The sequence below is a fragment of the Sus scrofa genome, chromosome 15 (assembly GCF_054392235.1).
Source record: "Sus scrofa isolate SSC_HxYL_T2T_F1_AM1 chromosome 15, Sscrofa_HxYL_maternal_Yorkshire_Landrace_v2.0, whole genome shotgun sequence".
Lineage (NCBI taxonomy): Eukaryota > Metazoa > Chordata > Mammalia > Artiodactyla > Suidae > Sus > Sus scrofa.
The window spans coordinates 134,899,277-134,913,867 of NC_139397.1; the positions used below are offsets into that span (position 1 = coordinate 134,899,277).

Sequence of the window (14,591 nt, forward strand, 5' to 3'; positions counted from 1 at the left end):
AAAGGTGAGCTTTAGTTATAGAAATATTCATTACTTGGAATATCAAATATTATTCTTCAATGATACCAGATAAGTAAGGTGTTACTGTGATGTCTTCTACGTGAGCTGAAAATAAACTAAAGGAAAAAAATGGTAAAGGTCAAAAAGCACAAACTTTCTTGGTGGAGGTTAACATAAATTCATATGCTAATACTAAAAAAAAAAAAGTAAATGGAAAGTGGATAAATACAATTAATCTAAATGTCAAAACTATAAATAAACATATAGAATGATGGTACCAAGAAAAAAGAGGTCACGATGGAAACCAAGAAGGACTGCACAGCAATGTAGATCAAAGAAAAGAGGCAAGTGGTCAGCGATAACTCCAACTATAGTCTTTGGCTGAGAGCAGCCAGGATACCACTGCACTTCAGCCTGAACACGTGAATAGCCTCCCACTGTGTGTTCAAAAGGGTTTTTAGTATAAACTTAGAAATAGCCAATTAGCCATCTTGATTCTTCATTTCTGATTTCATGGTCACCAAGCAAAACTGAACATATTTATTTAGCCATGTAAATACTTCACTGAAGGAAGGTGACACCTGGCTACTAATATACCAGGGTCGAATGTGACGAAGGACGTTAAAGAAGAACCAATGGTCTGGTTTATAACTCAGCCTCTTTTAAGTTTGATCGGCATGACAGGTCTTCTAGGGCCTAATAATCCCTTATTGACCGATTCTTAAATTCTCATACCAGAAGACCCTGGAGAACAGATGACCATGCCAAGTATAATGATGCCCAATGAAACCATCTCTTTCTTGAAACTATAGTGATTTGGTACATAAAAGAGTGCATTCCATTAATAGTTACTATATTCACAGAAGGCAGCTTGCCTGTAGTAAGGAAAAATATTCATCCTGTAAATGCATCACTTGCTCACTTTCTAAGCAGCCAAGTGGTATTGCTCATTTGTATCTTGAGAACGGGCAAGAGTATTCATATCGGTACCATTTCAGATTTCTAGTCAGTTAGTCATCTGGTTTTAATTGCACTGAAAAATAATTAACAGGAGGAAAAGAAAATAGCAGTTCCCAAATGTCACTTTATGGTTATAAAAGCCCCCCAAGAGCCCTTAAACAACAAAAGTCTCTCTTTTCTAAAAGTACTTTGGGACATTAAATTTTTAGAAAAACTAATTTTAAAGACAAATGACAACCAAGTCATTTAGAAATGTCTAATCAGGAACTGTGGTTCTAATCAAATCATAGAGGAGGCATATTTAAAAAAAGTATTTGTTTCCTTCTTGGACAAACTTTTGGTCTTAAGCAAAAACCGTAAAACATTTGTAGAATAGCTACATTTCTAGTGTGGATTTGTTTTCCCGTCCCCTTTCGGAATAGTTCCAGTTCAGTGTCTAAGAAAAGAAGTTCCACACAGGCTGGCAACTGGTTGAAAAGATAGTTTGGGATCTCCATGTGTCTATTTCAAGAATCAATCCTTAAAATCCTTCGTCATCAATTTCTAGAGTTGTAGGATGAAAATATTACATATTAACAGATGATTTAGGAAGTTTTAAAACAAAATTTTGAGAGGAACATCTGAACTTGCTTCACTGTTAAAAAACTTGACATACCCTAGATTACAGTTAAAGCAGATCCAAGTATAGTAATGTAGAGCAGTTATCATGCAAAAAGAGGAACAACAGGAAAAGGGAAGGGGATAATCTTGAAAATCAGGGTAAGCCAAATCCTTAAAAATACAAATTTTGGGTACACAAGAAATATAACTCACTTTGAAGGTGTAGAAGGGCTGGTGATGCAGGAATTCACCATTTGAGAGGCTTTCAATGGTCTAGAACTATTAGAAAATTAGAAAATATATAATGTATACAATTACATTACTAAAGAAAAATATTTGACTCATAAATGATTTCTTCTGTAGTACAGTCCCTTGTATGTCCTCTTGAAAAGTTAACAATGATAATATTTTTACTAGCAATAGAGGCCAAAAGAAAAAACAAAATACATTCTCTAGGTTCTCTCTCTTATCTAATGATCTAAGTAAACACTGGAAATGAAATGCATATGAAAAGAACAACTTGGGAAAAATTCTCTTGCCTCAGTTCTTTACTTTTAAGCAATAAAATAATAGCTCTCATTTATTGAGGACTTACTAGATGTCAGGCACTGAAATAATAACTCATGTGTATTACACCTCATTTAATGTTCACAACCACCCTGTTATTTTCCCAAAGGACAGGTCAAGGAATTTGTCCAAAGTCTTAAAGCTATTAAATTGTAGAGCTATTAAATAAAAGAGCCTTGGATGATGGTTTGATGTAACACCACTGCCAGAAAGAGTACTAGCTCCACCAGCAGAGGGCAGTCTGCATCAACGAAAAACATCCATTCTCAAGAAAGGCCATGAGAGAAAGCCAGAAATACTGAATCTGTGAACATGCTGTTATTGACCTGTTGAGGCCTTTAGTGTAAACTTACATGATGTAGTAAAATATTTTGATTATTAATCCAAGGGGACCTAATTTTATAAAACTGCATCAATTCATATTAGCAGACGTTCATTCACTTTCTTTCTCTTTTTTTGGTTTTGAGGGCTGCACTCGTGGCATATGGAAGTTCCCAGGCTAGGGGTCAAATCGGAGGCACAGCTGTGGGCCTATGCCACAGCAACAGCAACCCAGGATCTGAGCCACGTCTGCGACCTACACCACAGTTCACAGCAACGCCAGATCCCCGACCCACTGAGCGAGGCCAGGGATCGAACCCACATCCTCATGGATACCAGTCCGATTCGTTTTCTGCTGTGCCACACATGGCAGGAACTCCCAATCACTTTCTGAAATGTTCATTATTCCATTTCAGCAAAAGGACCTGTCTTCCAGTTACTAACGGTAAGTTTAAGAAAATCATTTAATCTTTTGGACTACCTCTGTAAAATTAAGAATTTAGACAAAAATCTCTAAAATCTCTTTAACCTCTAAAGTTCTAGAACTTCGTAATTCTACCAAACTAGGGTTTAAGTATAAAAATGAACTACAATATAAGGCTCCAAAGTAAGACAAGTATGAAGAAGAAAGAACAACATTTACAGAAGTCTTAATACATTTATGAAAACACCATCTATTTTGGAGGCCCCAGTATAATATTCTCTGTCTCAAGTCTGCATATCCCAAAGAGTCAGCAAAGGTATATGTTAAATATTGATTCCTCAGCCCTATATCAGATTTGCTAAATGGAACTTCTAGGGAGTAAACACAGGAGTCAGTATTTTCAGTGTCAGGTGGACTCTTACCATCATGCAAATTTTGTTTGTATTCCCAAAATGTATCAAACTGTCTTCTAGAGGTCTAAAAGAGTAAAGAGCATTCCCTAAAAAGGTAACTTCTCATGAAAGGCAATTAAGGTATGTTGAAAATTTCTGTTTAAGTGTTTTATTCAATTACTTAAATCAGGTAGTAATCTAGCATAAAATCCCAAAATAAAGCAAAATTAAAATCTCCTTCTTGGGAGTTCCTGTCGTGGCTCAGTGGTTTACAAATCCAACTGGGAACTGTAAGGTTGTGGGTTCGATCCCTGGCCTTGTTCAGTGGCTTAAGGATCTGGCACTGCTGTGAGCCGTGGTGTAGGTCGAAGATGAGGCTCGGATCCCACGTTGCTGTGGCTCTGGTGTGGGCTGGTGGCTAGCCTGGGAACCTCCATATGCTGCAGGTGTGGCCCTGGAAAAGGACAAAAGAAAAGACAAAAAAAAAAAAAAATCTCCTTCTTGGTCTAATTTTAGCTGAAGTCATGTCATCTAGTTTAGTCATTTTTTTGATCAGATACTAAAAGCCTTCCTACTTCAAAAAGGAAAGTAAAATTCTCAAGGACTTACATTGCCATCTGTGCACTCCAACCAAGGTTGAAGGGTGGTTTTGTATTTTCAGTGCAATGAGATGACAGGGTCAGGTATCTTGGAATGATGACTTGTTGCCCAATCTTGTTGTTAAGTGAGAGAGCAACATTGAAGCTGTATCGTTTCAAATGAAGAATGAGGATCCTGAAAAACGAGATGGTGACATTACTAGTTCATATACAACAGGGGGAGCTCTCTTACAGGTAAAAAGAGATCACTGTACCTGAACAAGTCAGGGAGCTTTTGATTTAAAGAATACATTAGGCCAAAGTAAAGATCTGTCAAAGAACATTTACTGAATACCTGCCATGTTGTAGGCACTGTGCTAGGCTTTAAGGATATAAAACATAGACATTGGGTGGATTAATGAAGTTGGGGTAAAATACTGTTCCAAGAAAAAAAAAATCAAATAAAACATATCAGATAAGAAAACTAAAGTTTAAAAAATACTGGTAGGGAGTTCCTGATGTGGCACAGCAGAAACGAATCTGACTAGGAACCATGAGGTTGCAGGTTCAATCCCTGGCCTTGGTTAGTGGGTTAAGGATCTGGTGTTGCCGTGAGCTGTGGTGTGGGCTGCAGATGTGGCTCGGATCTGGTGTTGCTGTGGCTGCGGTGTAGGCCAGCAGCGGTAGCTCCGATTTGATCCTTAGCCTGGGAACCTCCATATGCCGTGGGTGTGATCCTAAAAATAAATAAATAAATAAATACTTTTTAAAAATTAAAAAAATATATAGTATTGATACTGGGTCCAATCCTTAAATTATTTACTTTAATGTTACATGATTTACCAAAAAAATGAGTGTTATATAACCACAAATGGTAATTTAAAGTGTTAAACAGCCCTTATGTTTGATGATGAATATTAATTTTTTCAAGATGACTTATGACATGAACTGTTCTTATTTCAGTAGCACTTTCTCTGGAGAAAGAGAGAAATAAAAAAACCCTTTTTTCTCCACTTAGGAAAAAGTTCTATAAAATGCACATGCCCAATCTGGTTTGTGGGTCTGAGAAGGCTTTTAGCTCCGTAGAAACACAAGGTACTATTATAGTATCCTTTTCACCTCTAATACATAACACAATCTCTGCCTCATGGTGTAAACACATTTCACAACCCACAAGAACATTTTAAAAACTGAATTTCAGAACTCTTATGGGAATAAACCTCAATTCTAAGCAAAAATAATGTCTGATTTATGGAAAACTGTTTCCTTTCTTACCGTATATACCTTCATCACAGAAACCACGAACTCAAAAATCTGTAAACTAAAGTTATCTATTATATTTCTCTTCAGAATGTATGCTAAAATTCCTACCCTTCAAATTCATAACAACTTGAGAGAACACAAGGATCCACCTGATGTAAGGAGACTAAAATGAATGTCAGATGTCAAATATAGTGACTAAATTTTCAAATGATCCCTCCCAAAACAAAAGGTAATATGAAACAGTCAAAATCACTTGTCTGTTAAGATGAGGTAGCCTAAAAATGAACATATCTGATAAAGATACCAGACCCTTCAAGAATAAAAGTAGACTGGCTTAATATTGAAATGAACAAAAACAGAGCAAGTCCAGTAATCAGGATTTATGATACGAAAGCTTCTATTTCATGTGCGTTTGGAATAAACTAACCTTTAACATGTGTCCTACCAGAAAAAAAAGGAAAACCAAAGAGAAAATTCCTCTCAGTATTTTTTTTTCCCCCATTTGAAAGACCAAATAGCTAGACCATGGGAAAGGGAACAGACATTCAACTTGCTAGGTCAAACAAGTACTTTTAACTGTATACTAGTTTCCTCAGTGACAGCTTACAACAATTAAGCCTTTCCTTAAGCATTATTCCCCCCACCCTCCTGCTTTAAAACATTTACAAATAGGAAAGAACAAGTCTCTTATTAAATAAAAAATACAGACCATGGTCAACATGATAATATTGCTATGATTTCAAAAGCCCCGTTCTTTAAAAGACATTCACTTTTGGAGATCCCTGGTGGCCTGGTGTGTTAAGGATCTGGCATTGTCACTGCTGTGGTTTGGGTCACTGCTATGGTGTAGGTTCGATTCCTGGCTTGTAACTTCCACATGCCACAGATGGAGCCAAAACAAATAAAGTAAAATAAAATAAAAAGAACTAGTCTCTAGGGGCTAAGTTCCAGAAACTCTACACCCTACTAAAAGAAAGCAAAACACTCTGCAGGCAAAGTGCCATATAAATATTTAATGTTAATAATAACCTTGTTTGCGGTTGAGATCTATTCTTGGAAACAAACTAAAAGTTGTTCTATAATCACATCATAATTTTTCTAACTGGCTTGGTTTTATGTTTGTTTATACAGAGCTAATACAATATAACTTAATTTCATTCTTTAGAATTCTTATGACTACAGGAAACTTACCAATTTATAAAATCCTCTGAATAAAGAAATGCAAAAATTGAAAAAATTACTTTACGTGTGTGTGTGTGTGTGTGTGTGTGTAGTAGATTTTTACTGAAGGTCTGGGATAAGAGAGGGAGACTACAGCACAACAAATTGTAACTTTTACACATTATTGAATTGAAAATTTATGAGAAGTTCCCCTAGTGGCTCAACGGAAACGAATCTGACTAGCATCCATGAGGACACAGGTTCAATCCCTCGCCTTGCTCCGTGGGTTAAGGATTTGGCGTTGCTGTAAGCTGTGGTGTAGGTCACAGATGTGGCTTGGATCCCGCGTTGCTGTGGCTGTGGTTGTGGCACAGGCCAGAGGCTACAGCTCCGATTAGACCCCTAGCCTAGGAACCTCCATATGCCGCAGGTGTGGCCCTAAATAAGACAAAAGACCAAAAAAAAAAAAAAAAAAAGAAGTCTCACCAGCCCCATCCTCTCACTGCCATCTTCTTGGAACTCTCAAGTTCCTTCTCTTCAACATTCTAAATCCTCTTCCTCTTGTATATAAGAGATTCGACCTTCCTATTCACTACCCTCTTCACGTCTCAGCTTTGCTGACTTTCTTTACCACTGCATCTGATTAGCCTCATTTATTGAGTAATTATCTGTAAATACTTTAAAGAAAAAAAACTGAAAAGCCGAATAATTTTACCTGGGTAGCCTGTTAAATTTATGTCTGACAAGAGCACATTTCCCACCACACTTCTCACAGGAATACTCAAGTTCTTCTGCCTGTAAAAAGATAAGAGGGGAAAATAAAGAAGCATGAAGTTGAATGAGCACTGCCCCATTAAATGCTAATTTCTTTAGTCATACTAGTTCCATGGAATGACAACTCTGACCACCTTAAATTTTGTGTCTAGGATCACAAGCCTTACTGAATTAAGACCTAATCTTCAAAATAGTTATCTTATAATATCATGCCCTATTTCAGAATTGCTGATTTCCATTTTTACCAAGGAAACAGCTCAATTTATGACAGTTACTAAACTCTAGTAGCAGATTCTCAATCTTTTCCCCATGGATACACAAGAACCACTGCCAAGAGTATATCCAGATTTTAACATTTGGCCATAGCAGAGATAAGATCACCTTCAGGTTAGGCGGAGTTCCTGGTCAGTTAGGTGTAACTCTACCCCTTTCTTATAATGGAACTCAATCTTCTGGTGACAGCCCACTAAGAACAACTGCTCTAAAAGGACCAAAGTTTGGGGTGGATATCATTACCTAGAGAAAACTGAAACAAGAAATCCTTAAAAAATGGGAGTAAAGATACACAGGAAAAGCTTCAAATTCTATGATAAAAATAGGAATAGTAAGGAATGATTAAAACAAAAAGAAAAGCAGAGTATTTATCTTTGGGTGGAGCTGAATATTCATCATTTAAAAAACAGATTTTTCGTTTTTTTTTAAATATCAGGACAACAACCCTGCCCCATTTCCAACAACAAAACATGAACTACTATTGTAGAGATAAAAAGTGATCCTGGTAAATTTCCATTGGTTGTCAAGGACTGCTATACAACCGGTCCAATTATGTCTCAGAAACTTTCTGAAAATCTGTAACAGTATATATGTCACACAAGCAAATACTTATCTATACCTCTACAGCTTTGAATAAACATGACTCCCCCTTTTTGTTTCTAACAGGGTACACCTAAGGTGAAGCAAAGAATATTTTTTCACTCCTCAGATCTTAGTATACTAACATACAGTGTCTCCAATTTTGAGTCATATTATCAAATTTTAGCATATGTCACTTCATATACTTCAAATTAATATTTGTTTACAAATAACTGCTTCTAAGGCTGTCTAAAACACTTGCTGTTGAATTACACGAATAATCTACTTGAATAATTCATTTTCTTCTATAATTGGTTAAAATTGGATTGAGCTTTTAAACACTATTTATAAATTTCTCATTTGCTTCCCCTGCAAGTATTATGTCCAAACTCTAACTTAAAGAAACCAACTTCAAATACAATTATCTATGATATATAAAATTTACTTATATGAAATTACCAGAAGATATTATTTACCCTAAAGAAAAGATCAAGGGAATCTTGAATTGAACGAGGAGGGAGTGGCTTTTTCCTTCGAGGAAGGTCAATGGAAAGGTCATTAAACTGTTCTCTTTTGGGAATAATCTCTCCACATCTGTAAGAATAAAGGAAGACAGATGTAATAAGAATTAGAAGTCTAACTGTGCAGGACAGAATCAATACAAATATACTTCAGAAACACTATTTCCCTACAGAACTTATCAAGCACTAAAAGACCACGACTAGGTATGAGAAATATACAACTTTTTAAAACAATTCGCATGATTATTTTAATCTTTATTAAATCAATACAGGTGAAAGCTCAATTCAAAGTGATTAAGGGAAGTTCCCATTGTGGCTCAGCAGTACAAGCCTGACTGCTTATCCATGAGGATGTGAGTTTGAGCCCTGGCCTTGCTCAATGCTTAAGGATTTGGCGTTGCTGTGAGCCGGGGTGTAGGTCGCAGACAAGGCTTGGATACAGCATTGCTGTGGCTGTGGCGTAGGCTGGCAGCTATGGTTCCGATTCGACCCCTAGCCAGGAACTTCCATATACGGCAGGTTTGGCCCTTAAAAAAAAAGAAAAAAAAGTGATTAGGTACTTTCTTAAAATGCTAAATTAAAAATTTTTCTATTTCCCAAAACCCTCTTGACTTTAGAACACTAAAGTGTAACATACATATAGAAAATTGAACTAGTCAAAATTGCATAGCTCGATGAATTATCAACAGAACATTATAAACTCCCTAGATGCCCCCTCACATGGTTCTTTACAATCATCAAAATTGTATAGCTTGATGAATTATCAGTTAACACACACATACAATCACCACTTAAGAAAGAACATTATGAACTTCCTAGATGCCTCCTCACATGGCTCTTTCCCTTTTTGTTCCCCCAAAAGATAACTATTCTCCTGACTTCCAACATAATAGTTGAACATTACCTGTTTCTGAATCTTACATAAATGGAGCCATATAGAATGTTTTTTGTTTGTTTTTGCTTTTTAGGGCTGCACCCACAGCACATGGAGGTTCCCAGGCTAGAGGTCTAATTGGAGCCACAGCAACAGAGTATCTGAGCTGTGTCTGAGACCTACACCACAGCTCACGGCAACACAGGATCCTTAACACACTGAGCGAGGCCAGGGATCAAACCCACAACCTCAAGGTTCCTAGTCGGATATGTTTCCACTGAGCCAGGATAGGAACTCCTAGAATGTTTTCTTTTAACTAGCCGCTGCTGCTGCCTTTTTTTTTTTTTGGCCAAGCCTGTGGCATGCAGAAATTCCTCGGCCAGGGAATAAACCTGCCCCACAGCAGTGATAATGATGGATCCTTAACCACTACGCCACCACAGAACTCCTTAACTAGCTTTTTGTTCAATATGGCTGTAAGATACAACCATGTTTGCTGCAAATGACTATAGCCCATTTTCAATGTTATTTAGACTAAGCTGCATGAGCATTCCACAACTTACTCCTATTACTAGTGATGGACATCTGGGCTATTTCCTGCTTTTGACTACATGAACAATGCATCAAATTGAAAATATTTTGCATTCTCAGTGAACATGTGTAGGCATTTCTATTAGGTAGCAGACTTGTTTGGTCAATGGATACATTTTTATAGAATTTCAAAAAATAGGTTCAGAGACGAAACATCATATTCAATTTACCTAGAAGCAAAATGACTTCTTTTACATAGTTTTAAATGACTGTATTTAATTTTGCTGCATATTAGCATTTTTAGTAATATTCTTTTTCCTATCCCAATTCTCTGTCAGTTGAAGACCACGGACCATAAGAATATAGTTGTTCTTCATTCAATAAACACTTATTGATGCTACTCATCTCTTTTGTTTGTTCTTTTTTTTTTTTTTTTTGCTTTTTTATGGCTGCACCCTCAGCAGATGGAGATTCCCAGGCTAGGGGTCTAATAGGAGCTACATTTGCCAGCCTACACCACAGCCACAGCAATGCCAGACCTGAGCCATGTCTGCGACCTACACCACAGCTCATGGCAACGCCAGATCCTTAACCCACTGAACAAGGCCAAGGATTGAACCTGCAACCTCATGGTTCCTAGCCGGATTCATTTCCGCTGTGCCATGATGGGAATTCCTGATGCTACTTAAGAGAAAAGCTAATCAAAAAGGAGATTATCTGGGTGGATCAGGCCTAATCACATGAACTCTTTAAATCTGGAGGCCTCAAAACACGGAGGAAGTCAAGAATTAAAAGACACAAAGATGGACTGCTGGCATGGAAGAAAGCAAAAGACACTGCTGTGAACTTCCTATGGAGGCCACATAGTAAGAAACTATGGGGAGCCTTAGGAAACAAGTTACTCCAGCCAAGGGCTAACCAAATGGGGACCTCAGTACCATAAATGAAAGAAACTAAATTCTGCTCACAACTTTAAGCGGCTTAGTAGGGGACCCTGGACTGCAGATGAGACCACAGCCAGCCAACACCTTGATTTCAGCTCTTTGATACCTTGAGCAAAGAACTCAGCCATATCCTGCCTAGACCTCTGACCTACAGAAATGAGGTAAGTAGATGTTTTAAGCTCATAAGTTTGGGGCAATTTATTATAAATCAGTGAATAGCCTCCTATATGCTGAAACTGTTTTAGGCCTGATGTTATAGCAGAGAACAAACCAAGAGAAAAATATCTCCCTTTATGAAGCTTTTATTTTATTGGAGAAGAGACACAATAAAAAAAAATTAATTAAAAAAAAGGGGGCGGGATCAAGATGGAGGAAGAATAAGACCTATTCACCTTCTCCCACAAACACATCAAAAAACAAACAAAAAACCTTCCACATGTAGAATGACTGGCACAGAACATCCACTGAACTCTGGCAGAAGACCTTAACCCTCCAAAAAGTGCAAGAAACCCTTCACATAACTAGATAGAAAAAAAAGAAAAAGAGAAAGAGAATGAGAGAGAGAGGAAGGAATCAGGATGAGACCAGCATTCCTGAGGGAGCTGTGAAAGAGGAAAGGAACCTACACCCTGGGAGGCCACAGTCCTGGAGGGGGAACCACAAGTCCTCAGAGAAAAAAAGCACAGCAGCTGGACCAAGGAGGGCACAACAGAAAGAGAGCCACACAGACCACTGGTATCACTGCCCTCAGACGCCACACACTGAGATGCTTGGGTGAAGGCTGGGCGCTGAGGCTCAGGCTTTGGAGATCAGTTCCGGGGACAGCACTAGGTTTGGTTGTGTGGAAATAGCCTGAGGGGCTAGGGAGTGGTGCACCATGGGATGGGGAGTGGAGTGCTACAGCTGAGGAAGCACGGGAGGAGGCTTAGGCCAATAGGACAAGCAAGGCACCATTGTTGGCAGGGTGAGAGGAGGAGGGGCAGGACCCCTATAGGAATATCTTTCTCTGTGCACACATGGGCTTTCGGATAGAGGGGCATCTCTTGTGTGGGCTGTGGGTGGCAGGGGCAAAGTGACACAGGCATCTCAGACTCCAGAGCTGGGTGTGGCCCACCATCACTAGGGTTCTGTGAACAGGCACCACCTATGACCCCAGTCACCTCTGGGGTCACCACAGAGGAGGGCATTGCAAGTGAGTGTCACTCCTTGCTCTCACTCTCCTGGGAACACACAGGCCCTAATGTTGCTGCTGCCAAAGGCTCTGGGTGCCACCTACACCTCCCTGAGGGTCACTGCCACTTCCCAGGGCCCCGCAACTAGGAGCAGCCTGGCCGCCTTCCCACCAATCCTTACCACTGTCAAAAGTCTAGCAACCAGGAACTGGCTATTACCCCTGCCCATTGCCTCCACCTTCCTGGAAGCAAGTGTAGTCCTTACACTGGCACACCTCCTATCAAGGAGATAACAGCCTGCACCCACACTGAGGAAAGAGACTGCAAGCAGCCCCTGCCACACACAAAGTAAGCTCTCACAAACTACCCAAGGGCATAGCCCTCTAAGACTACAGTAGTTGTTTTCTCTAAACTCACAGTATAAGAAAAATATAAGCAAAATGAAGATGCTCAGGAACCATTCCCTGTTAAAAGAACAGAATTCCCCTGAAGGAGACAACAATAAAACAGACTTCTGCAGCCTAACAGACACTGAGTTCAAAAAGGAGAGAGTCAAAATAATGAAGGAATTAAGAGCAAATATGAAGGAATTAAGAACAGATATGAAGAGTAATGCAGATTACTTTAAAAAGGAACTAGAAAACATAAGGAGCAGCCAAGAAAAATTAGAAAATTCATTTGCAGAGTTGCAAGTTGAGTTAAAGGCACTGGAGCAGAATGAATAATGCAGAGGAACGAATAAGTGACATGGAAGACAGAATAATAGAAAGCACCCATCAGGACAGCAGGCAGATTACCAAGTAAAAAACATGAAAGCAATATAAGAGATAATATAAAGCGGGCCAATCTATGCATAATAGGTATTCCAGAAGGTGAAGAAAAAGAAAAGATAATTGAAAATATATTTGAAGAAATTATGGCTGAAAACCTTCCAAATCTAAAGGAAACAGCTATCACAGTACAGGAAGCACAGAGGGCCCCAAACAAGTTGAAACCAAACAGACCCACACTGAGACATATTATAATAAAAATGGCAAAAGTTAAAGGAAAGGATTCTAAAGACAGCAAGATAAAAACCCCCTAAGGCTATCAGCTGATTTCTCTACAGAAACATTATAGGCAAGATATATTCAAAGTTTTAAAAAGCAAAAATGTGCAGCCTACAATACTTTAATCAGCAAGATTTTCATTTAAAATAGAAGGAAAATAAAAAGAATTTTTTCCAACAAACAAAAACTAAAAGAATACAGCAATGCTAAACCCATTCTAAAAGAAATACTGAAAGGTCTCCTCTAAATAGGAAGGAAGTAAGAAGACACAGGATGGAGGAAATCACAACTGGAAAGTAATCACTTAAATAAGCCAATATACAGATCTAAAAGGGGAAAAAAAATGACAATAAACACAAGGAACAGCAAAAGGATAAACATGAAGACGTAAAAAAGGACATCAAAATCATAAAATGTGGGAAAGGAAAGTAAGAAAATTTAACTTTTTTTTTTTTAGAATGTGTTTGATCTTAGATGACTATCAGGCTAAAGCAAGCTAATATAGCAAGGGACTAACATACTTCAAAAACAGGGCAAACACAAATCGAAACCAAAAAATACATTCACAAGAGTTAAAAGAGGATATAAGCATAAGATAAAAGGAAATCATTGGGAGTTCCCGTTGTGGCACAGTGGTTAACGAATCCGACTAGGAACCATGAGGTTGCGGGTTCGGTCCCTGCCCTTGCTCAGTGGGTTAACGATCCGGCATTGCCGTGAGCTGTGGTGTAGGTTGCAGACACGGCTCGGATCCTGCGTTGCTGTGCCTCTGGCGTAGGCCGGTGGCTACAGCTCCGATTCAACTCCTAGCCTGGGAACCTCCATATGCTGCGGGAGCGGCCCAAGAAATAGCAACAACAACAACAACAAAAGACAAAAAGACAAAAGACAAATAAATAAATAAATAAATTAAAAAAAAAAAGAAAAAAAAAGGAAATCATTGACCATAAAACAAAAGGAACAAGGGAGGAACATAGAATCAACTAGAAAACAAGGTGTAAAATGGCAATAAATGCATTTTTATCAATAATTAACTTAAATGTCAATGGACTGCTCTAATCAAAACACAGAATGCCAGACTGGATAAAAAAACAACAGCCTACAATATGCTGCCTATAAGACTCACCTTAAGGCAAAGGACACATATACAATGAAAGTGAGGGGATGGAAAAAGATATTTCATGTGACTAGAAATGACAGGAAAGCGGGAGCTGCAATACTCATCTCAGACAAAATGACTTTAAAGCAAAGCCCATAAAGAAAGACAAAGAAGGACACTATTTAATGATAAAAGGATTGATTCAAGAAGAGGATATATACACTTGTCAATATATATGCCCCTAATATAGGAGCACCCAAATACATACAACAAATATTAACAGACATAAAAGGAGAAAGTGATGGGAATACAATAACAGCAGGAGATTTTTAACACCCTACTCACATCATTGGACAGATCCTCTAGATAGAAAATCAATAAGGCAACAGAGAGCCTAAGTAACACAATAAAGCAGACCTAATATTTTCAGGACATCACATCCAAAAAAATCAGAATATACATTCTTTTCAAGTGCACATGGAACATTCTCAAGGACTGATCACATACTG

At 38.3% G+C, this 14,591-nt stretch overlaps 1 protein-coding gene across 21 annotated transcripts in view; it reads right to left on the minus strand.

Annotated features, from left to right (window-relative positions):
- The window catches only part of USP37 (ubiquitin specific peptidase 37), a 97,664-nt gene that overhangs the window by 28,775 nt on the left and 54,298 nt on the right, over positions 1-14,591 (minus strand). For 7 of the 21 annotated variants that reach the window (XR_014828714.1, NM_001444839.1, NM_001444835.1 and 4 more), the window contains 4 exon segments: positions 8,369-8,486; positions 6,982-7,061; positions 3,874-4,038; positions 1,774-1,839 (listed from right to left, as the gene is read on the minus strand). Coding sequence is in view for 19 of the 21 variants with exons in the window: in NM_001444839.1 (NP_001431768.1) it covers positions 1,774-1,839; positions 3,874-4,038; positions 6,982-7,061; positions 8,369-8,486 (429 nt within the window). In the remaining 2 variants the exon portion in view is untranslated. 21 annotated transcript variants of the gene reach the window in all.